The 26,320-nt window shown below is 35.5% G+C and overlaps 1 protein-coding gene across 23 annotated transcripts in view; it reads left to right on the plus strand.

The window, feature by feature from the left end:
* The window catches only part of ADGRL3 (adhesion G protein-coupled receptor L3), a 682,677-nt gene that overhangs the window by 350,254 nt on the left and 306,103 nt on the right, over window positions 1-26,320 (plus strand). For all 23 annotated transcript variants that reach the window (XM_049092995.1, XM_049092994.1, XM_049092973.1 and 20 more), the window contains one exon: window positions 3,832-4,632. In XM_049092995.1, the coding sequence (XP_048948952.1) occupies window positions 3,832-4,632 (801 nt within the window). The remainder of the gene's footprint in view (window positions 1-3,831; window positions 4,633-26,320) is intronic.

The raw sequence follows: 26,320 nt of genomic DNA on the forward strand, positions 1-26,320 counted from the left end.
AGAACGATGATAAATTACACAGTATAAATGTTAAAAGAGTCCTAGAACTACTATAAAAAAAAGATTTGTATATTAATGAGATAAGGAATCTCTCCAAAATAACTCATTTGCAACTTCTTAAACATAACCTTTTTTTCAGATTTATTATTAGTTATTATTGTTAGTTTTAGAGAGAGAGAGCAAGAGCAAGTGAAGGAATGGGTAGAGGGAGAGGGAGAGAATCTCAAGCAGAATTCCCACTGAATTTGGAGCCCAAAAGGGCTCAATATCAGGACCCTGAGATCATGATCCCCAAGCTGAAGTCAAAAGTCAGAGGCTCAAGTGACTGATCCGCCCAGGTGCCCCAAGCATAACGTTTGACATACACTAGTTTTGTCTTCTAACACATGTGACATTGAGCTTTCAAAAAAGTCAGTGGAGAGAAATGAGTATGTTTCTGACAATAGAAGACAGAGGAGCTTAGTTCAAAGCACAAAAGTCTCACCCAAATGTAACTACCCAAAACAATATTTCTCCCTTGTTTGAAACTTCCCTAGAGTTTTATTTATTGTGCAATAATACTTAAGTTCATCCATTTCATTGCATTTTTTAAGATTTATATCAATTGCAATCTGTGATCTTTGAGTCTGTGTTATGAACTCCTCTTTCCCCGACTCTTCCCCCTGTTTTTTTGTTGGTCCTTGTTCTTTTTTTGCGATTTAGGCAAATTGTCTCTGATGAGACAAATGTTTATAAGATAAACACGCGCTACCTGATGAGTTGCATGAATACGTTAACAGTTGATGAGTTACATGAATATGTTACAGTTTCCCAGAATTTTCCCTGACTTGTATTGATCAGTACCTTAAAAATAAAAATGGAATCTAATTTGAAAAATATAGCTATAACATGGCTGAGGATTTCAATTTATGCTTACAAACGTATGTTGGCTTGGTTAAGGATTTCAGAAATTCCAGAACAGGTGGCTCATTATTTATGTCAACCTTCTGCTAACAGATTTTTCTGAAAGACATTTTTCCACAATATCAAATAATGATAAGTGGGAGGGAGAGAAGTTTCTTCAATAAATATTCTGAATCCATTTATTCAGTATGAGAGCATTCCCTGTAAATGTGTAGCCTCAAGAGGTTTATTTCCCATAAGACTAACACAGAAAATCTTAGGCCTTAGGAAATGAGTTGCAGAGTAGTTACTTCCAAAGAGATCAATCCTTGAGATGGGTAAAAAACAAGACTATTATGTTAAATAGTGGTATAAACAATAGTATTTTATAAATGAGACTAGTCAAACTATTTGAAAGCTTTGTGGGTATAATTATCTTTCTGACTTTCAAAGGGGAATATTGGTATTCTTATTATGAATATTGTATTTCCTATGTGTCTATAGTTTGGAATTGTATGTTTTTTGCAATCTTAGCTTGATTAACTTTTGCCTTATGTTTTCTAAGCCTGTACGTATTCTTAAGTTTATTACATGATTGCTTTTCTTAAAAATTATTTTACTAGGGGAATGTTTAAAAAATCCTATGTTCAAAAAGCAAGTATGAGTGAAATAAATTATTTACTTTCAGTTTGGAAGAGGTGAATAAAAAGTGCTTGGCCAATATCGTACCATTAATCTATTCTCTTTTCTCCTTTCTCTCTGTACTTCTCTCTCTCCAATAGAAGTGGAACAAAAAGGTAATTAAATACCTTTCATGAATTATATACTATTTATAGGCTAAGTTATTTAACAGTTTAACATTTAGTTAAAATAATTTTGTATTAATTCTTATCTATTTTATGAAAATTTATTTACTACTTCTGCTGCTCAACTTCACTTTAATCTGTTGTGATGACCAGTGCTGGTTTGCTCCTTTTATCCTAAAACAGTTTCATGTAAAATCTTCAACCGTGCATTTTCTTCCTCTTTATTTTTAAATAAGTAGTTGGAAATGCAGTAGATGGTGATGGATAGTGGTTGCTTTAGATTTGATTTTATTTCTATACTAGATAATTTTCCATAGCTCTGGTGTGGTTTCCCATACCTTTAATTTTTAACTATTGTGGGAAAAGGGGAATTGGTTTTCTGAAATATCTTCTAATAAATTACGTTAGCAATCATGGGCTCACTATTAACCAATCTAAAGCTTATATGTGACTTTGACAACAATGCCTATCCATTCTTTATAATTTAGCCATCATATTAGAATCTGTGAAATTCTTATAATCATCAATTTTATTATTGAGTATAAATTGATGAAGGCCTTCTATCCTTGCTATGGAAGATTTTGATAGTCAACTCTGCCCTTGAACTTTTCATTTCTACAAAAGTAAAACTTTGGACACTTTAATAATGCACTTTCCTTTTTAATAACCTGCACATCCTAGCCAAGTTTTATCTTAGATCATTTTCCATTTGATCTAGCATTATAGTTGCTGTTAAGGAGCTAATCACTAATATCAAGAGCATAATACTTTAATCAATAAAATATGGGTCAACATCCAAATTCCTTATGACTTCTAAGTTTCTCCACCCAGTACCCTTCTAATCATTTCAAACATAACAGTGGACTGCATGATTATTTTAGTGTATTTGCTTTGCAAAAATATTAGAGCAGTGTTTCCCATAGCGGGTTCAACAGAACACTACATTTGAAACAGGCTCTGTAGAAAGGGTTCCATGATCAAATGAGTTTGTTAAATATGTTCATTTTCCTCACTTCAGCCTTGGAGATTCACTGATGTACCAAAGCTATTAGAATCTCTGCCACAATTCTATTTAATATGATATTTCTTAAATATATGGATAAGGATCCCTGTTTTCTTTCTGTATAACATCGGGCTATACCACATGAAACAGGTGCTTCAAGGACCACTCTTTGGGAAACATTGCTTTATAGCCCTTTCATTATGAGCTAGCCAAGGCTTCTTACCACTATGTACACAGTTTGCTACTGAATCATACTAAAAATCAAGTGAATGAGATAATTCCTGCCCATTTTCAATCTGAAGTATGAGCAGCAAAATATTATAGCAAGTAATCTTGTTTTTTTAATGTTCTTCTCATGTAACAGTAAAAGGTACATGTTTTTAAGTTCCAATACTACTGTATTTAACAGGACATTTTTAACTGATTAAAATCTAGATCTTGGGTTCTTCTCTGTAACCTTTCACCTTTTCTTCTTTCCTTATTCCTTCTTTCCTTTCTTTTTCTTCCTTTCTCTTTTCCCTCCCAGTCTCCATCCATCATTCATTTTTAATTGTGTGGGTTGCATGCTCTGTGTGTGCTAAAGCAGCTTTAAGAGTTTTTTGTTTTGTTTTGTTTTGCTAGAAGATTCAGTGGCCTGTATTACAAGGCTTTTCTTTTCCTTTATTATTATACTTAATTACTATTAGATTCCTATTTATTTCTTAATGATAAGTTATTGAATGGCAGATGTCATCAGAGTGAAAACAATATATATATTTAAGTTTAAATAAGACACATAGAAATCTTATCTATAAATATTTATATTTATTATACTCCTATAGAATACATAGACATACATCACACCTGTATCTGTATATACAAAAATATTGTATCACATGTTTACAAAGGTAAAAATCAAAAGAAAACACAACTGCTTAGAAAGTGGCCACATTTTTCAGCAAATGAAAATGAAAATGATTTTGAACAATAGTCAAAAGTAGTGTGTAAAACATTTCGCGTACTCAGAAGAATGCAACAAAATAATTAAGTGGTGGTGGGTATCTCTTGTTAGAGTTACATTCCATTTGGTGAAAAATAAAAATATATGACAAAATATTAAAATTAATATATTTATTATTTTAACTCTTTCCCTCCCAACAGTTTTTCTTTGTCCTGGACTACTAAAAGGAGTGTACCAGAGTGAACACTTGTTTGAATCTGACCACCAATCTGGGGCATGGTGCAAAGACCCTCTACAGGCCTCTGACAAGATTTATTATATGCCCTGGACTCCCTACAGAACTGATACCCTGACGGAGTACTCATCCAAGGATGACTTCATCGCTGGAAGGCCAACTACAACCTACAAGCTCCCTCATAGGGTGGATGGCACAGGATTTGTAGTGTATGATGGAGCTTTGTTTTTCAACAAAGAGCGCACCAGGAACATAGTAAAATTTGATTTGCGGACTAGGATAAAGAGTGGAGAGGCTATCATAGCAAATGCCAATTACCATGATACCTCCCCTTACCGATGGGGAGGCAAGTCTGACATAGACCTCGCAGTGGATGAAAATGGGCTATGGGTAATCTATGCAACAGAACAAAATAATGGTAAAATTGTCATTAGTCAATTGAACCCTTATACCCTACGGATTGAAGGGACATGGGATACTGCATATGATAAAAGATCAGCTTCCAACGCATTTATGATTTGCGGGATTCTGTATGTGGTCAAATCTGTATATGAGGATGATGATAACGAGGCCACAGGGAATAAGATTGACTACATTTACAACACCGACCAAAGTAAGGATAGTTTGGTGGATGTACCCTTTCCCAATTCATACCAATACATAGCAGCTGTGGATTACAACCCCAGGGACAACCTTCTGTACGTATGGAATAACTATCATGTCGTGAAATACTCTTTGGATTTTGGACCTCTGGATAGCAGATCAGGTAAGTTTGACTTTTGATGATACTCAAGGGAGTGTGGAGGGGTATATTTACAGTTTGTTTTTGGTAAGTTTCTTTTATGTATGATTACTTTTGTTGTCTTCCTTCTGGCCTGTGTACCTGAAAACTGTTCACTGTCTTTTCATCCAAAAACTGTTGCCATTAATTGCATTTGGCTATAAAAAAAAAGTATAAAAACTTTTTTCTCTCTTGTGCAAGCAGTCTCCAATCTTAAGCCCTTCTCTGAAGGGCATTTTTATTATCAGCTGGCTAGTTTATTGTGTAGTGAAGTACACAAAACCTTTACTAAAATAGAATGCCTTCCTCTTTAATTAATTGTGACATGCCCTCAGAAGTGCTCTCCAATAGGAAAAATGATAAGGGCTGTCTTGATACAATGCTTTAGGAGCCCTATGCCAATATATTCACTTTGCAGAGAGTGTCATATATGACCACCCCTATTGGGAACATTGTCAGTTTGAGTGTGCCCACGTCTGAGTATACCTAACTGATATGCACAGAAAAATGTTTATAACTGAGAAATGCAGAAAAAAATAGATGTAAATTTTACAAGAAACAACAATACAAAACACTGCTTTGAGTAAACCAGAGATAATCTTTACAATTACTTTTCAAGATTTTATTTCTTTGAGAGAGAGAGAAAGAGAGTGATTGTGAAAGAGCGAGAGAGAGAGAGAGAGAGGAGCACAAATCAGAGGAGGGGCAGAGGGAGAGGGACAAGCAGACTCCCCGATGAGCAGGAAGCCTGATGTGGGGCTCCATCCCAGGATGCTGGGGTCATGAACCAAGCCAAAGATAGATGTTTAACCCACTGCACCACCCAGGTGCCTCCCCAATTCTTTACAATTGTCGTTTTCCTCTCTGGGACATACCATTTTCTTTTAATGCTGTTAGAAATAGTCATAAGTTGCTTTATTATTTTAAATTTTCATTTACGCAATTAAATAGAATTATCTCTAAGTTTAGAGGTTCAGTTATTTCAACTAGCCATAATGCTGTTCTTCATGATAAAGTATAATGGAAAGCAAAAAACAGGTGTCTGAATTTTGATAGTAATATAGCAATTTAAAGATTATGTTTTGTGTCTTTCAGTACTTACATCTTAATATAACTTGTTTTCTGCACTGCTTTTACTTGCATGCCATTTGCTTCCTTTTTTTTTTATTTTTTATTTTTATTTTATTTTATTTTTATTTATTTATTTTTTTTATTTATTTATTTATTTTTTTTTGCCATTTGCTTCCTAACTTAGTTCGTTACACATGTACCTTCTTACACAGCTAGATTCTAAGTTCCTTATGGCCAGTGACCTTACCCAGCCTTTATTTATGTATAAGTTTTTATCTGGCCATTATTTCTGCCTTATCAGACACTAATATATGGCATATATAAAATACAGACTCAGTAACTCTGTTGAATGAATGAGTGAATGGCTTTTCACTTCTTAGCTTGAGAGAATGAGAAATCAGTTGGCATTTTCTCCGATCTCGGAGAGGCCTTAGGCAGAATGTTAACAATTCTTTCCACGGCCAGCAATGCTGATACTATATTGAACTGTCCCTTATGGGAGGAGAAGCCTAAGTATGCAACAGTAACAAAAGCAACTTCTCCTTAATAATTCCTCAAAAAAATCTCCTAGACCAAGTACAGTACCTGGCTCACCACTGTATAGGTAAGCCTTTCAATTTGATACAACCTTCAGTTGAAAACCTAAGCAAGAATCAACCATGGGAGTATTTTTTTCATAGCTCTGATACTCTTAAGTTAAAATTTACATTTTGTTAGTGAAAACTGTTTATGTGTGGTTCTTAGCCTTTTCTGACTTTTATTTTTTTAAAGATTTTATTTATTTATTCATAGAGACAATTGCAACAGGACATAATATCTAATTGCCCCCAGATAACAACTCATCTTTTGTGGTTTATGAGTAAAGAAGAGACAGTAACATATTTCAAGTTTTATTTATTGAAAACATTATGCATTATTCTTATCTCTAATAATAGGTAGATTAAATTTAATCAGCATTCCAGGTTTTGATTTGATGAATTGAAGCAAATTCTTAGCCTAGTTTTCTAAATTATCCTGGAAGAGCAAGATGATACCATAGTCACAAGTATTTAGAGACTTCACACATAGATATTTCCAGCAGACATTTCAAGCAAACTTATGTGTGTATACATTTTATATGATCAATCATTGTGGACATAAGGAAGAGTATACCACTCACTTAATTTTATGTATTTATTTATTTATGGGAGTTAAAATATTAACCATCTTGCCAAAATGTATTAGCATTCATGTTTGTTAAAACAATGCTATTAATGTGGCAAACACTGAGAAATGACAAAGTTTAGCTTTTGAGACAAATTCCTAACTTTTGCCAGGAGATTTAGTTTTCCCTCTTTTTAAACAACAATGAAGACCTTGCCTGTTTTGCAAAGAGTAAGATTCCATCTGTATTAAATTTGTAAATATAATTGCAAGAAAAATTATCAATTTTCATGCATTAATGCTCGTTTAAAAGCTAGTATTTCGGTATAGACTTACTGCAGTTTAGAGGTGGAAAGAATAAGTGTAGAAGTAAATTTTATGCATTGTATGTGTGGATATGAGAATTCAATTAGCATTAATAGAGGCTCTTCATCGTATTCCTCACAAACAGTTTCAGCTGGGTTTTTTTGTTTGTTTTTTGTTTTTTTGGTTTTTTTTTTTAGTAAATTAGGTTGACATTTTTCAAAGAAATTGCCTTAGTGAATTCCTATTATGGATCTTCTCATGTATTTATCTACAGAAACCAACTTACTATAAATACGTTAGGGTCAAAAAGGCTAATTCTGAGTTTGTAGATCTAAAGTGTATTTGCTGTTGCCATCTGTTGGAAGCAAGCTATTTTTGCTCTGATTTTAACTGAGTTCTTCTAATCAATGAAAACTCACACTTCTGAAGCTCTTATGCAGAAGGATATCTATGTTAACTTCTACTGAATATCACCTTTCTGTACCTTAAAAGATCTGGGTGTTGGCAGCTAGGGGGAAAATATGTTTCTCTTGTACATTTAAAAATCCTTTGTGAAGCATACATACAGAGCATGCTGCTCTGAACATGAGCTTAGGAATCTAAACAGCTTGGGTTTGAATTCTGCCTCCAGTGCTTGACTGTGGGCACATTGCTCAGCCTCTTGGTCTTGGTTTTCTCAACTATAAAATGGAGAAAATAACCTGTATCTCCAAAAATGATCATTAGACTTTAATAGGATGATATCTGTAGTAGGTATAACAAACAGCCAAATAGGTACACACCAACCCAGCAGAAATCCTTCGTATCCATATTTTCTTCTTTTTAAGATTTTTTAAAATTTATTTATTCATGAGAGACAGAGAGAGGCAGAGGCATAGGCAGAGGGAGAAGCAGGCTCCATGCAGGGAGCCCGATGTGGGACTCAGTCCCAGGACCATGGGATCATGCCCTGAGCCAGAGGCAGAGGCTCAACCACTGAGCTACCTAGATGTCCCTTATCCACATTTTCTAAGCGAGGAACCTAAGACACAGTAGCTCCTATTACTCAAAAACCCTACAGCTATCGAAGTGCAACTCAACTCCAGATTCACGTTCCCTTTTATGGCACTGATGATGGAAAGTGTGTTTACGGAGGCTGTGTCTCTAGATTCCCATTTGATGGAAGTGATCTCCGCATCCCCATGTGCCAGGCACTCTCTAGATGCAAATCTAATTTGTAGAGTAGATTCTACAACCATGAAATCAATGTACTTTATTTTTTTAAACAACAATCCATTCTAAATTTTGAAATGGTAAACTTTAAGAAGAATAACAAGAGAAACAGTGTCTCAGAAATATCCTGAAAGTTGTTTCAGAATTCATTTAATTTCATCCTTTTACTTTTCCCAGCACCCATTTTCAAACTGCTAATTGTCCTGACTTTTGTTGGGTTGGCTCAGCTACAAGGACTTTGGTTTGTATTCTTTTGCAAAGGAAGCCATTCTGGGAATGGTACAGTCTGTGAAACAGGTTGTTTTCAACAATAGCTGTATAAATCAATTAATATTAATGTGATTTTTTAAAACTTGTTTTCCAAATGTTCATTGTTAATTTTAAGCGAACTTTCTCCTTGAAAAGTGCCTTAATGGGCCTGCTCTTCTGGGCAAAGTTTTTAAAAACTTAAAATTTGTTCTCATTTTTGTCTAAAACATTTTTGGAACTGTCATCATATATTTTGCATTACATTAAGTGCAAGTTTGCCAGTATTTTCTGTAGTCTTCCAGCATGAAAGTAATGGAAAATGAATCTATATTTATGCGATATTGCTATTCACACAATAATTTATATTTGCAAATTTTGTAGAAGCACTTTTTAATGATATAGTTCTACCTCACATGGTAAAGAATATACAAATGCAAAGAATTTCCAATTTATAAAAAGCTTTTACTTTTTGATCACGTTGAAATAATCTTGTTGATACTGTCAGTCATTTCTGTTTACAGGTCCTTTTTTTAAATAAAGTTTTCATTTATTTATGAGAGACACACAGAGGCAGAGACATAGGCAGAGGGAGAAGCAGGCTCTCTGTGGGGAGCCAGATGAGGGACTCAATCCCAGGACCCTGAGATGACACCCTGAGCTGAAGGCAGATGCTCAACCACTGAGCCTCCCAGGCGTCCCTGTTTATAGGTTCTTATGGAACCTATAAATAGTAGGTGCCTGATAAATAGTAGGTGCTCTGTCAAGATTTGCTGAATGATTTAAGAAATCAAAGAATGAATTACCATATATGTTAATATTCAGAATATTATGAGGATAAGATTATCAGTCCCCAAATTTGCTTTATTTAGATTACATGTATGCCTCTCAGGTAGTCACCTTCACTCTTGGCCTCACACTACTATGATCTAGAAGTTTTAAGATGCATCCCAGTTATTCCCCACCCCCACCACCTACACCTAACTTCTTCCCTTCTTCACTCAGAGTGTAATGAGCTTTGGTAACCTAAAGGAAGTTTAGCAGGTGTTAGGGAGAAGTGCCAAAGCACATTAACACCTAATGGGCTTTCTTTCAGAAGTAATTAGAAGAAATTAAAGTCAATGGTCTTACAATAGGGGAGAAAGTGAGCAACTGCTGGGTGAATTTTCTATTCAGAACAGTCTCAAATTTTTCAGTTGAGGAATTCCAGGATTTTCTTCAACTTTGAAAAAATGGAAGGTGTGTTATATTTAGAAATGAATAGGGATCCCTGGGTGGCGCAGCGGTTTGGCGCCTGCCTTTGGCCCAGGGCGCGATCCTGGAGACCCGGGATCGAATCCCACATCGGGCTCCCGGTGCATGGAGCCTGCTTCTCCCTCTGCCTGTGTCTCTGCCTCTCTCTCTCTCTCTGTGACTATCATGAATAAATAAATAAAATCTTTAAAAAAAAAAAAAAAAAGAAATGAATAAAATTGTATCCTGTTGAGAACATATTTTGTCTGCAGAACAGTTGATTCAGTTTGGGACACCTGTATCAAAAATGCTTGTAAGTATTAGCATCTGAGAATAAAGTGAATGTAAAAGTACTTCCTCTCCTTTTTTGAGTAGAAAGGCTTATCTAGAATTATCAGATCTAGGCTTTTTTTCAAATGTACTTTTAACTGAGCCTTTATCCTATCTTATAAGGTATATGAACTATATTTTCATTATTGCCTTCAGCTGGCTCTTTTGTAAGGTAGACATTAAAACCCTCCAGATAATACTTAGCTGTTGCACAGGTTATTTGAGAGATTCTCAAGTTGACATTGACATTCTAGAACTACTTTATATCCTGATACATATGGTGTGAGGGAATCAGTTGCATCACTTCCCCTTAGCTATTATTAGTTACAGACTGACTTTCACTCTTCAGTTTTGTCCCAAACTGTCTTATGCTGAATCGATTATTCATTAATAAATAGGACTGAAATGTGAGGTATTTTCTTTGACTCTTAGAGTTTGCTTCTTAACTGTCCTTAGAACAATCTAAACCTTCCTTGTCAAATGTACAAATATTTTCCAGTATTTCCTACTGAAGGAGGAGGAAGTAGATTTAGGTTGATGATAAGAATAGTCGGGGAAGCCCACTTCCAAAAATTTCCCAAACTTAGCATGTCTAACACATCTAAAAATCTATTGGTTGAGATTTAGTGAAACACATCAAGCAATCAGTACAAACAACAAAACAATAAAGACATGTAGTTACTGCCTTATGACTGTTCTGCTTCCTGAACACCATCCATATTTTCTGGAAAGCCACTTGAGATGATATAAACGTTTCCTTCCTTATATACTGAAGATAACGGAATCTCAAACAACAACAAAAAGCCTACACATAGCAGTTTAACAATGCAGATAAGGTGAACCTTCTGTCCTTATAATATGCTAATTAAGTGCATTTGTGTCTCCAGTAAAAGCCATGGACTACATAGTGATGAATAAGAACTTTAAACACACATGACACCTCGTTAAAATGTAATTTTCACATCATATATCTGAGCCCTTTACTTTGACAGCTGAGTAATGTGAGTGCTGGGCAGAGAATCCTGAACATTTTGAAGCTGTCACGTGTTAATAGGTAGCTGAATCCGCTTCCTGAACCGGTTAGTTAACTGTGGTGTGCCCAAATCACAAAAGAGAGCCTGCAAGGAGTGGGATCCTAAATCAGACTTGTCCAGAGCTGCCAGGTGAGGATGCTCCACTCATGATGCCACATTGTCCCTAAAGTTTAATTTTACATCCATCTCAGTAACTGAGTGAACTTTACAAAAAGAAGAAAACCAGTGAGCTACTTGTTGCTAATTTCATCCCGGTCCTTATTTTTATGCATCAGCTGTTTGCCTGTCTGCAGAGGAGCCCTCCCTCCCTCCTAATGCGGCTTCCCTGCCTGGAGTGCCAGCTGCTGCCTCAAGGGCGTTGCTGCTGGTGATTTTTCGGGAAGCACAGCCCAAACTTGGGGAATTTGCACTAGCTCGGCCACTGCCATTCAGCATCAGCTGAAGGCTCTTCTGTTTGTTTTTGTCTTTCTTGTGTCTTCCCCTCTTTCATAATTGAAGGGTAAACCTTTTCAGAAGGACACCTTCTGCTTTCCAGGCTCTGATTATCAAATCACAGTCCTGTACAAAGCAAAGCTGGACCTGCATTTTACAGCCAAGCCCAGTGTTAGCCTTTAATCTGATATGTAGGAGAAGAGATGCAAAGGATAAAAAGGTTCACAAATGATACTAACTTATTATGTTGTGGTTGGGATTTTTTTTTTTTTTTTGGCCCTACAGAGTGATGTCCCTGGTAAATGTATAATTATTAGAAATGTAATCACAATCACTTCTACATGCAACACACAGTCATAATAAGATGACTTACTTGTGAATAAGCTTCCCACTCACACCAGCTGTCCCTTCTGTAGCCATTTCACTGCTCATTAGCACGTCCACCAGAGGGCAGGCAGGTGGAACTGAAATAGTTTTGCTGCTCATTATTACCACATCTCCTCAGGGTTGGTTAATAGTGACTAAAATGAGATTTCTGATTATCTAAAGGTTCCACTTCAGAATACCCTGTGTCTGTCCAACATTAGCCCAGATAAATGAACATTGATTTTATTATATAGCAAAGCTTGACATTTGCTTTATTTCTGTGTTTTTTTTTTTCTTCAAGTATTAGATAGTGTTCAAGTACCTTAGACTAGGGTTGACAATCAGAAGTATGAATTTAAGGACAAAGGTATTTCCCTCTTAAGTACGCTTTCATCAGGAAGCTAAATTCTTAAATTATAATGATCAATGACCAAATAATTTAAGATACATAAATGACAGGTAAAATCTATGCTGTACAATTTTTAGGAAGAGACATATAAGATTTCCCTAAAAACAAGTGGAGAGGGGCATCTGGGTGGTTCGGTGGTTGAGCGTCTGCCTTTGGCTCAGGTCATGATCCCAGGGTCCCGGGATAGAATCCCACATCGGGCTCCTCACAGGAACCTGCCTCTCCCTCTGCCTGTGTCTCTGTGCCTCTCTCTCTCTCTCTCTCTCTCTCTCTTTCTCTCTCTCTGCGTGTCTCATGAATAAATACATCTTTCAAAAAACACAACAAATAGAGAAAATTTCCTTTTTATATGCTTACATAAGAACTCTGCCTGTTTCTCTTTTTGGTCTTCAGTAGTACAATTCATTGTCAAACTTTTTGCATCCACTTACCCTAATTAAGATACAAATTAAAATTATCCAGCCCTTTTCCTCTGAAATGTCTTGTCACTGAAATATTTTAGCTTTCAAATTTGGACTTCAAAAAATAGTGTTAAGAAAAATGATTCTACCAAAAGCATACAAACTTGAGTGCATTGTTAGGTATTTGTTGATTTCATGATTCAGAATGAACTCTTATGCTAATTAAAAAAAAAGAGAAGTGTTTTAGAAGAAACTTTTACTTTTAAGAAAAAAGAAAATAGTACTTTATTTAGAAATATTTTATTCAATAAAAAATATAAAATGGACTGTGATTTTTAAAATAGTAAACTTTCCAAAATCTATGATAATATTACTATATTACATACATGATTTATATATTAAACAAAAAAATTAGACTTTTATATTTTATAGAGAAGCCCAATAAGAGACATAAGTGGTAATGGTTTATGGAGCAGAAGTTTGAAAATGGAATTGGAAATACTAAGAAAAAGCCAAAGGTGAAAAGTGATATTCAGACACAGAATCAAACCTGCTATAGAAAGCAGAAGCAGGAAGTCAAAATTGGGTTTAAGTCAGAAGCCTAATAATTGATTGGTCTTCCCTCCTTCCCTCCCTTCCTCTCTTCCTTCTCTCCTTCCCAGAGTAAACATGTCTTTAAATATAGCTAAGGCCAGGCATTGTGCTTTGTTCTGTGGCTACAACTATGAACGGGGGTGGGGTGAGGTGGGGGTGGGGGAGTGGAGTTGGGTGCGGGGGTGTTGACCCTCTTCCCATGATGCTTACAGAATAATGAAAATGAGAACCTGGGTGACCCAGTTGGTTTAGCACCGACTCTTGGTTTCAGCTCAGGTCATGATCTGAGAGTCATGAGATTGAGCCCCAAACAGGGCTCCACACTCAGAGTGGAGTCTGCTTGAGATTCTCTCCCTCTCCCTCTTCCCTCTCATTCGTGCTTTCTCTCTCTCTCTCAAATAATAAGTCTTAAAAAAAAAAAGATAGGGAAAACAAATAAAAAGAAAAAGAAAGGGAATCATCAAAAAATAGTAGTACCACCTACTATTTACTGAATGTTCTCTTTTTTTTTTTTTTGCCATTTACATAGATGATCCAATTTAACCCTAATAAAAATCATGCAAAGAAAGCATCATCCTCATTTCCAGATGAAGAAATAGAGGGTCAGAGAAGGTAAATAATGCAAATGGTTCAGAATTGCAGTTAGAAACCTAGCCTCTCTTTCTGCTATGTCCTGTTGCATTTGTCAGTGATTAAAAGGAGTACAGGTACCCCAGCCCAGGAGCAAGGGGGGAAGGCAGGAAGGCAATGTACATGTACTAGGATGTCAGTAAAGCAGCTCAGCTGAAGTAGGAATGAAAGGCAGCAAAGATGCATCAACTTCGAGTTCGAGTAAGGATAAGCAAAGAGCATCTGGTGCTGTAGAGTAACCACTATCTTCTCCCAATGACATGATGTTCATGCACACTTTCACCCTTTCAAAAATGCTGTGAGGTACAGATAAGGAAACTAAGACCGAGAAACCTAGTCACCTGCCCAGAGAAACTTGTAATGTCTGTGTGAGTTTCCAAGAAGCTCAGGTTTATTTGACTGAATCATGAAGCCACAACATTTTATATTTCCAATGGAAAAAAATTGTAATGCACACAATATAATGTGATATTATGGTGCATGGATATGGTGTGTGTGTGTGTGTGTGTGTTCTTGGAAGTGCCTGGAGAAACAGATGTAATTATTAGAGGATTAGAGGAATTAGAAATGTTTGCAGAAATTTTGAGCAATTTGAAAGATCATAGAAATTTGGGGACTGGCTCTTTATTAGATTCAATTCTAGTTAACATATATTATTATTTCCCTTCCTATAATTCAGAAATATTGCTGGCACAGCTTTTATGTTTATTGTCTCTGGTCAAGGAATGGCAAAATGGTGAAAAGGCAAAATGAAGGAAGAAAAGAGGGAAGAGAGAAATAAAAGGGAAGCAAATATATATTTTTTTGTTTCCTAAAAATAATTGGACGAGAAATGAACGAGTTCTCTTTTTTCAAAGAGAAGGTGGCGAAAGAGCAAGCATTTAAAAATGTCAAAAAGGTATTTTTTGAGATTGATTTAATTACCTTAAGTAAAGATTAAGGACACAGTGTGGAATGCTTATACCTTGATGGTTGGAATGTGAGTTGTCATAACCACCTTGGCAATATCTGTAAAACCCTTACCCGCGTGATAGGCGTGTTTTGTATGCTAGCATATCTAGTTCTAGGTTTCTTCCCTAGAGAAACTTCCATGTTTATATGAAGAGAGACTTGGACAAAAGTGTTATTACATTGTTTATAGAAGAACGTCAAAGTGTAGAGTAACCAAACTGCCCCTCCATTGGTGAAAGGATGGCAGGGTGTGGTAGGAAAGGAAGTCAAAGCAGCTTGTGTGCAGGTAAACAGGTGGATAATCAGCAGCTAGAATAGAAGATATGACTGTGGCAACCAGCTGGCTGGCACTAGAGACTTTAAAAGCCCTGGTCCATGTGGATGGTAGAGGGAAACAGTATGTGATCAATTATCCCGTAGAAAGTAATGTACCAAATCAACTATTGGTACTTATGAAATAATAAGTCACAAAAAAATCGTGAAGTGCCATTTCCCCTTCCTAGTAGCCCCATGGGGTTCAATAACTCTACAAAGCCAGGATTACAACTTCCCAGAGCGCCAACAACCTTTACCTCTTGCTATGAAATCATTACATTTTTAGTGAAAGAAGCCCTCTCTTGTCACAAAAGGAAAATTTTGCTCTGGAATTTTAATCGAGTGTGACCCATAGTAACTATCATGTGTTTCAGCTCCTGAACATATTAAAAGAGTCTTGAGAATTTAATTGCTCGAAAATTATTTTTATATCACCTTCACTAAATTTTCTCCTCAATGTGAATGTATTAACTTGCCATGTATCCTGGATTCTTATGGTAGCTTTTAGTATAACCATACTTTTTAAGCGTTCAGGAACATGGCAGAAAACTTTAGTGGAAGAATAGGACTATTGATTTGATTGATCATGTTCCAGAGTTAGAAATTTAAAATTCCACAACACAGATTCAAGTACCCAGTTTTGCCAGCAGGGAAAGCCATAATTGTGTAAACCTAATGGTGGACAGGGTTTATATATGAATAAGTTGCATAGTTATTTCCGTGTGGATAAATCTCTCCTATGAGAAATCCCCCCCCCAAAAAAAGTATATATTATTTTTTAATATATTGATTTTTCCTTTCCCACTAAACTTGTATATAGTTATCAGGTCATTTATTAAATATCTCAACAGTGCAACTAAAAAAGCATAGGTATAAGGATACTCAGAGATACGAGAAATGTTCATTATGTATTGCTAAAATTTTGTGTTCTTTTTTTAAAGCTGGTTTAAATGAGTTGGAATTTAGATCAGTATACATTTTATCTGCTTTTGCTTATATTTGAAGATTTCTATAAAAAGCTTTAAAAATGATTCATGAGGATAGCATATAATTCAGAGTTTTAATGGTAGTTAAGCTCTAAATTGTTCAGATTTGAGATTTTTTGGGTTTTACCAAATTTCGTCAGTGAATATGTTGTCTTTGAAGTAGTGAAATACATTTCTAAAAATTGAACTAATATTCCACATGAATAGAACACCAATTATCTATAATTCTATGATGAAATATAAGAAGGCCTTCTAATTGTGTCAGGACAGTTACCCAACTAAGTAGTTAGAACCAGGCCCACAGATAAGAAAGTGACAAAATCTTACTGAGAGAATAAAACTATAAGAGAGAAGACTTACTCTACTTTTAGTTTTGGGGGTATTTTTGTTTTTTTCTTCACTATAAAAGAAAAATGTATAGTTCTTAAAAGTATTGGACATTCCTAAAGACTTTACTTCTTCTCCTTGAAAAGTGTGTAACACAGATTGAATCTACTCTTATATAGAAATATGGAATGACAAAGTAGGTTGATCTCTCACTCCAGAAACTGTAGAAATAGTTCCAATGTTTTATTATATTATTTGGTATAGTGATACCCTCTATAGATTTTTTAAAAAGATTTTATTTATTTATTCATGAGAGAGAGAGAGAGACAGAGACAGAGACACAGGCAGAGGGAGAAGCAGGCTCCATGCAGGGAGCCCGACATGGGATTTGACCCCGGGTCTCCAGGATCACGCCCTGGGCTGAAGGCGGCGCTAAACTGCTGGGCCACCCGGGCTACCTCCTCTATAGATTTTGACTTAAACAGATCAAACCATAAGTTTTCACCAGTTACTTATAAGGGTAAATATTGAAAAAGGGAAAAACATAAAAAGCAGGGATGCCTGGGTGACTCAGTGGTTGATTTTCAGCCTTTGGCTCAGGTCATGATCCCGGGGGTCCTGGGATCCAGTCTTGCATCAGGCTCCCCCAACAGGGAGCCTGCTTCTCCCACTGCCCATGTCTCTGCCTCTGTCTGTGTCTCCTATGAATAAATACATAAAATCTTTTTTATTTTTTATTTTTTTAAAGATTTTATTTATGTATATCAGAGAGAGAAAGAGAGGCAGAGACACAGGCAGAGGGAGAAGCAAGCTCCATGCTGGGAACCTGATGTGGGACTCGATCCCGGGACTCCAGGATCATGCCCTGGGCCAAAGGCAGGTGCCAAACCACTGAGTCACCCAAGGGTCCCCTAAAATCTTTTTTAAAAAGAGGGGCATAAAAAGTGAACCATCAGTTTTGCTAAATAACAAAAATTCAATCAAATAAAATTTTAATATCTAATTGTTTTTATTGAACAATTCATGAATCAGGCAGCAAGCCATATAGCAAGTAGAAAGGAGCTCTAAGGAGCTGTACAAAATGGAAGCCTTTAGGGGCATGTAGGTGGCCTAGTCAGTTGAGCTTCCAACTCTTGATTTCATCTCAGGTCGTGATTTCAGGGTTGTGGTAGCTGTGCTCTGCACTCAGTAAGGCATCTGCTTCCTCTCCCTCCTTCCCTACCCTCCCACCTCCTTAGATAAATAAAATCTTAAAAAAAAAAAAAAAGGAAGACTTTATAGGCAAGAAGGGGGAGGGTTAAGGCAAAAAAACAATCCTCATTTCCCTTTAGGAGATGGAGAGGTCTCTGAGGCAGATTACCTCATTGGTGTTGACTAGAAAAGTGCAGACTATCTGGTTAATATAACATTCGAACAAAAAGTTGAACCTGGAATTAGGTTAAGTGTTAAACCTTGGTTTGGTGATGTGGATTCAGCACAAGTGACCCTAATTTAAGTCTGTTCTTTCTTCTTAATACTTTACATATGACAGCACTGAATATTAATGAAAAGAGAGTCAACAATTCTAATCAGAAATGAAGCTTTTTTTTCTTTTAGATTTGACAGTAAAACAGGTAAATATGTCCATTTGAAACTGTCAATATTATTCTTTTAATTTATACACATTTCCTTTTTATGTTCATGCTTATATTTCTTAGAAAAGAGTAGTTAAGTATATTCATTGAACATTGACTATTGCCCATTAAAACAAGATATCTGATGAATATTTTTTGATGAATATTTTTGATGAGAGAGAAGCACTACTGGTCATTTTCATGGTATAATGATATTAAAAATCATTTATGGAGATACCATTAGCATGTTTTATCACAATTTTGTGTAATTATTTTGGGAGGCAAATACCTTTGTTCTGCTGATCAGGGGGTTTAAATATTTTGGAAGCCTCTTTTTATATTCCTTTGTACAATAAAACTTTAGGGTGTGCAAACCGATTACAAATAACCAATGCCTACGTTATATGAGATAATGGATCTCAAAGTCTGGTCTGAGGAACTTGTTACAAACGTAAATTCTCAGGTTCTATCCTAGATTAAATCAGAAACTCTGGGGATGGATCCCAGTAATCTGTTTTTAATGACCTGCTAAATTTGAGAATTAATGTATAAGCATAATCCTTGCAAGGTTAGTATGTATTATAGAATATAATAAAAATATTAAACTTTGTTTTTAGAATTTCTATGACTGTTTTGTCAATTGCCTTTAAATAAGTGTTTCCCATTTTCTATTTAATTACTACTGCAAAGAGACCAATAACTCACAGCTGAGGGAACATGTGAAAATGCAGATTTCCTGTCTGTTTCCCATCCCTAAGATATTGATTCAGTACATGAAGTGAGGCCTAGTGATAGTATTTTTTAGAGGTGATTCTGGATTTGGAAAATAATCACTACTCTAGATTCTCTAATGTTTAAAGAGAATTTATATCTTGGCACAAATACTCTCTTAATGCGTTAAGAATCTATGGAGCAATGTATACTAACTACCCCCTCTCTGGGCTAAGGCTGCTCTGGAAGTAAAATGTACCACTTTGTTTTATTAAATGACCCTGTTTTGTGTCCTCCTAGAATTACTACCTGTGTGGTTGACAGAAAAGAACAGCAGTCTGATACAGGATGGACACGTCCCCTCTCAAGCTTGTCCTGGCAAAGCAAGGTGCCATTCATCTTCACCTTGAATAGCTGTAATAAATTAACACAGTGAGAAGAGCAGTTAGAGTCTCTAGGCAATCATGCAGTGCTTTGCAACCTCTCATGGTCTGTCCATGTGTTGGGAAAACCAAACAAAACAAAAAAAAGGAGGAAAATGAGTAGAAAAATAAATTAGACCTGTCACTGTAGTTGAAGGAACATAGTAACCAGCAGAGTCCTATCCTCCCTATGAGCAGAACCTCAGACTTCTCTATTTTAATTTAAGGCAAAGTTTTTTTTTTTTTTTTTCATACCCAAAAGTCGGAGTAGGTGGAATTTTGAATCTTTCATTTATGCTTGTAATTTGCCACATGGACTAACACATGGTCTTGGCACGTGATGGTGTCCCCTTGTCAATTCCCACTGTCTTTCTGAACATGGGCAGATGAAGAGCTGTTTGGAAACTCCGTGCTGCTGTCTTGAGGCTAATCACACTATCTGACCATGGTCATTTGTCCTAACTATGCACGGTGGCCATGAGGGACCCTTCTCTCTGCCAGCTGAGGTCTGGGTGAACGCCGAGAATGTGTAACCTCCGTTTGGTCCAGCCCCCGGCTACTCTTACTTTTCTCCTTTAAGACAGGAACATCTGGTGGCCTTCACCCAATAAGACTGTTAAGATTTAAAAGCACATTTTCCAATGTGAATCCTTTGAATTAAATATTCTGACATGCTTAAAGGAGACTCAAACTTTTTTCTCTTTTTTTTTTTCGTTTTTAAATTAAAATTGTGTGTAGAGGTTCTGTCTCACTTAACGAAGTAACTATTTTTAAGAGAAACTTTCCTTTATTATTTTTCCTTCACCTATGTTTTGTATGTATCATCAGACTTAACCCTAGAAATATTTGGCTTAGTGACTGGGGTGAATAGAAGTTGTTTGTTCTAAAAATCTTTTCTTTAGTTTCCTTTAATTCTATTAATTTTATGCCCAAACTCTCCCCCCCAATTTAGAGCTGAAAATAACAGTCATTCTCATTGCATGAAGTTCAGTTTGTTTAGACTGTATTCTGGGTAGGAGGTAAGGCAATTCTGCTGTTATTCGTGTTTAAAAGAGAATGAAATGAAATACGTTTATTTTATTATCGTATTAAAAGCCTCACACAAATCTTACGAATTTTTTGCATTTCTAAACTATAGGAAAAAGGAAAAATCTGAAAACAATGGATGTTTCTTAGTTTACCAATAACCATCATGATGACTTATTTTAGATTCTAAGTATATTCTCTCTGAGATAATTTGGAGGCCTTTTAGATTTCCTTAATTTACATAATAAAGCTAAAAATTTCACATAATTCTCTGTTAATAAATACTTATCGAATTCTTAATTTTGTGTCTAGCTCGGTACTCAAGATCTTAAATGAATTAGAATGAACATGTGATGGAATTGATCCTTTTAAATTCTGAAGCAATTCTTTTTAGCCTTAAAGTGGGCTGATTATATACTGCTTGAGATGGAATGAGTAGAGCATAGTTATGCTTTGGCAGAGTACCGATGAGTACTATAGACAGAGATGTAATGCTGACTGCATCCTAAATTTGTGAGCTCCCTGTTATTTGACATGCATAGCTTAACTAAATTCTTTTCTTTTTCCATTAATGAGAAAGAATAATATTCACTGACTCAGTCTGTAGCACTTGGCTATTATTTGCTGAGCTGTATAAACAATGAGCAGCTGTATCATTGTTTATATTGCATGATTTTGTTTATTCATTTAAAACATTTTATGACAGTAGTGTGGCTTAGCAGCATGCTTATGGTAATGAAGAAGTTAATTAGCAATATTGAGCAAGACTTCAAGAGATGAGTTTTAATAAGTAGTGCTAAAAATATTACAGTAGTCATCCACAGATAAACATAATAAGCCTCAGACAAATGAGAAAAATGGTCAAATTACACAAAAAAATCACGTTCGACTCCTTTGCTTTCAGTTTCAAAAGAATAGTACAGATAAACATGTACTCATTCACATACTGAGGACAGTGACTGTAATTCCCTTTTATTTTATTTTTTCCATAACATAAAGCTACTACACGGATAGAAAATGGAAGATTACTTGAACAAAAAATAAGCAATTATCTTTTAATAACAAATTCAGTCTGATAGAATACTCTGCCAGTAAAGAAGTCAGACAGCTTACCAAAAATACTAGAATTATAAGCTCTCCAGCCCAGAAATATTGATAGACATAGTTTGAGTGTGTTAGTCTGATTCATATTAGAGCCAAAGAAATCTTAATTCAAGCAGCAAGAAATCCATAATTGGAAAGAATCCCATAGTTACTGCTGATATTTTCCTCTAATTATAAGTGACTTTGATGCATCATAAGCCCACTTAAGAACTCTGGATCTTGATAAGAGAAGCATTCCCAGGCTCCATTGACTAGACCTGGTGTTATCAGAAATTCATTTCTGTTGGCCATGCATTTGGGCGTTATGTAGTATTTGATATAATGATATGAAAATACTAATATCGGACTACTTTAATACATCATCAGTTTTGCCTAAGGGCCAAACAGAGGTTAAACTTACATTTCTTGACATTATTAACTTAGAAGATACTATGACTCACTTTGTGAATTCACTATGATTGGGGCAGGTGATGTTGCTTTACTTTATTCATTTTGTATGCCACTGTCAGCAGTGTCTCCTCTCAGGCTAAGCGGAATGGGTGACTAAGTATTTCCATAGACTTAAGAGATTACTTTTAATCAGAAAAAGAAATGTTTTTTCCTTATTTGTAAATGTCATATATATGGGTCTCATATGAGTGACAAGTGCCAGAAGTTCTTAAAGCCAAGACAAGTTTGATTGGTGAGAGGAGATATTTTAAAAATAGATAGTTCCAGGAAATTTTATATAAAGCCTGTCAATGAGGATTCTTTGTTAGATGAGTCATGGCCATACTCAAAATATTTGATTTCATTTGTTCACCATTCAGTAAGAGTCTATTATGCGCAAAATGCTTCCCTGAATGCTGTGGGAGTTAAAGTAAGAGCCCTGTAGGTGAGAGAGTTATCATTTAGTTATGGAGGTAACACACTAGAACAAAGTCCAGTCATGGCAAGTAACCAAATTGTGTAGTATTATTTTTTTATAAAACTGACCAAATTAATATAATAAATCTTTTTGTTTGTTTTTTAAAGATTTTATTTCTTTGACAGAGAGACAGAGCACAAAAGCATGAGCGGGGGGAGCAGGAGAAGAACCAGACTCCCCACTGAGCAGGGAGCCTGACACTGGGCTCGATCCCAGGACCCTGGGATCTGAACAGAAAGCAGACGCTTACCCACCTGAGCCACGCAGGTGCCTCTAATATAATAAATCTTAATAAATAAAAAGACAAATATTGCAAGATCATCAGAGTCAGCCTGAGAAAGTGATCTTCTGGGCATTTTGATAAGCTTTGTCATTCACCCTTTCCTGTTGAACATGTTAAATCAATAACTTTGATAAGATATAGAAGGTGTAAAAAAAAAAAAAAGATATAGAAGGTGTGAGAATTTGCATTGCTGGATGGCAGATCATATGGAAGTAATATATTAGTAGACCAGAATATAAAATCAAGAATCAAATGGATAGGCCAGGCTTTTCAAGGACCTAAAGTGAAGAAGCTAAAGTATAACACAGATAAATGTAGAATCCTCTGTTTAGGTTTGTTTGCTATATAATTCCAAAATGAGAAGATTCTGCTAGACAGTTGTGCATGGAGGGGGGCAGGGAACTTCAGTCATTTTCAGCCAGCAAAATAGTTGAGTCACTCTTTGCCAGTCATTGCATAATACACTGGGGATGCAATGGGTCAAACATAGTCCACACAGTCAGTCACAAGCTTACAGGATTTGGGGAGCCACGGATTAAATTTGTATCAATACTTTTGGTTATGAGGTGGGAAATAGGAATGCAGTCACTGTGTTGATGATATGGATGATGATGATGGTGATGATGATATTCATAAAGCACCTAGAAGAAAGGATAAAATTTCATGCTTTTCCCATTTGATCAGACCATTTCTTAAGAATTTGTTTCAGAATATTTGGCACCGGATTTTAAGAGCAACGCCAACACGTAAGAGTTTGTCCAATGGAGGACAGCTCCATTGTTGTATATTCAAGGAACTATGATCCATTTGATGAAAGGTTGAAGGAACAGGATATTTAGCTAAAGTCTATGATATCCGATTACCTGGATTTGAAAATGGCCCCTTCACATACTAATTGTGCGACTTTGGGCAAGTTACTTGGCCTCTCTTGTCTCAGTATCGTCATGTATAAAATGGGAATTGGAATAGTACTTAGATCTCAGGTTTGTTAAGGAGAATTAGTGAGATAATATCTGTAAAATACCTAAAACAATGAATGGAACATAGTAACAAACAAATGTTAACTGCATAAATGGTTAGATACATAATGGAGACTGAGATTATTGATAAATAAAGGGTTTAGGAGGGATCTTTTCTCTTTCTTAAGAGGTGTCTTCAAATATCTGAAGACAAGTCTGTGGAATGAGAAAATATTCAGGGGCGCCTAGGTGGCTCAGCGGTTAAGTGTCTGCCTTCGGCTCAGGGCATGATTCTGGAGTCCTAGGATCAAGTCCCACGTTGGGCTCCCTGTGAGGAGCCTGCTTCTCCCTCGGCCTATGTCTCTGCCTCTCTCTCTGTCTCTCATAAATAAATACATAAAATCTTTAAAAAAACAAAAGAGAGAAAATATTCATACTTCATTCATTCTTCCTACAAGAAGCATTAACAAGTGGTTAGAAACCGTAGAGTGAGGACAAATCAAAGTCTTTTATAAAATATAATTTAATATTTTAAAAATAATTCATCCAGTTTTCAGTCTCTGATGCTCCCCTTTTCCTTAATGTTAATCATTTCCAAAATGATTCAGAATCTGCAAAATTAACCTCAACAGCTCTGCGACTTGACACCTTTCAAATGAAGTCAATGACAATGTTTTTAAGATGTAAACAAATTTCAGAAATATTATCAACTCCTTACTTGGAAACAAAATATATTCTTGATAATGGTTTGAAATTTGAGTCCATGCCATGTTGAGTCATGTCTTCCTATTGACTGATAATATAGCTGACTTATAGCGGTAACCGGAAGAAGTCATGGAATATGTTCCAGGTACTCTTCTGCCAGAGATTTTCAGAATACATTCAAATTATTTCCTTGGTTTCTCTTTTTCTTTAACCAAATAAAATCTCACCAATGCCAGTGCTACTACTAACATTATCAGAGATTTCTTACAGTAACTGTCATATTGCAATGACTTCGTCCTTCCCATGGTGCTTGATTATTCTTACTGGTTTTAGTGAAACTTCCCTTGTTAACATTAATTTAATGTAACATTTTCAGAGTAAAACTCTGGTCATGAATAAACAGTGGAGTTTTTGCGATGGTATATTTAAAAATTACTTCCTTAAAAGGGAATTTTTTTTAATACCCCTCCCGTCCCCCTGCCTAGTATGCTAAGCCATTTTGGAGTCATCCATAAATAATCCAGAAAAATAAGACTGTTAGCATATCTACTGACACTGTGGCTCGGTAATATTAGCTGTGTAGTGTTAATGTAATTGGACAATGGAAGTTTTCCCTTATGAACTTGAAGTCTACATACCTAAGATAGTTGAATATATATATGAGCTGGATAATATTTACAGCTTTATCTACAGAATTGTTGGTTTTCTGTCTCTGCTGATTCACACCTGCACTAATGCTAATAGAAGGTCATTCATTGTGGTTTTGGTTGTTGTTTTCAAAAACACCCCTTTCTTCATATTAGAAACATATAAGGTTTGGAATGTGATCAGTAAACAGTTTTTAGCATTCAGGAAATAGTTCTCTTAATTCTTTTTCCTACAGTTGAAACAATCATTCATGGATTCACTCATTCTGTTTTGAGGGAGGTTATTTGGTAGGTGGTGTGTCTGAATTTAACATACATAGAACTGCGATTCTTACCAAAAATGGATGCAGTCCACTTCAGGACACAGACTTTAAATGAATAAACCAAATGGACAAATGGAGAAAGAATTGGAAAAGCCTTCATAAAATGATGAAATAATACTCAAAATGGTATATGGTTGTGAAAGATCAAGGGGAATAAAAAAAGATGGAAGGTATTTGGTAAGGCTCCTTTACTTTAGTTACTATTGCCGTTAACAACAAAATTATTACATTCCCCATAGCTTTTGTTTGTTTTTACTTTTTAACAAATCACCTACCTGAAAAGGACATCATCATATTGGATAGTTATAAACATTGAATTTTAAAAAACTGTAGTTTTTGGTTTCTTTGTTTTCCCATATATGACCTTATAAACTAATAAGGATATATTGTTTACCCTAAATTAGTGTTTGATCAGAAAAAAAAATTTCTAACGTTTGACCATTGTGTTTTTGCATACTTATTGTAATATAATTTCTTGGATTTTGAGAGCCATTCCCCTTTGTGAAAAAATACAATGGTATTCATCATGTGGTACCCAAAAATAATTCTTATATCATGATTGTAATAAGCCATACATCCAAAATAGGCTTATTAATTTATTGACAAAAGCAAATATTTTATATTCAAAAACTCTCATTTTACAGTAACAATAACAGAAATTATATTTTCAGGAAATCGTATCCTGATCACTTAAGAGTTTCTTCATTATTAAAAAGAGAAAATGCTATGCAAAGTGATGCTGATAATACTGATGGCATTCACCAATATAGAAAAGATAAAGAACAATCTGGAACAGAAACTAATTAATTAAAATAAATTTATTAACAGTTCTTAATTTCCTGTCCTAGGTATGCCCTAGGAGGTTGTTAGAGGCAAGGGAAAAAGGCACAGGAGGAGTTGCTGTTATATGCCATAAATGACAAAATTTGTGAATAACTCATTAACATCACAATGGAAAGTATCATTTCTCTTTAATTAATATGTCAC

Source organism: Canis lupus, chromosome 13, assembly GCF_003254725.2.
Source record: "Canis lupus dingo isolate Sandy chromosome 13, ASM325472v2, whole genome shotgun sequence".
Taxonomy (NCBI): Eukaryota; Metazoa; Chordata; class Mammalia; order Carnivora; family Canidae; genus Canis; species Canis lupus.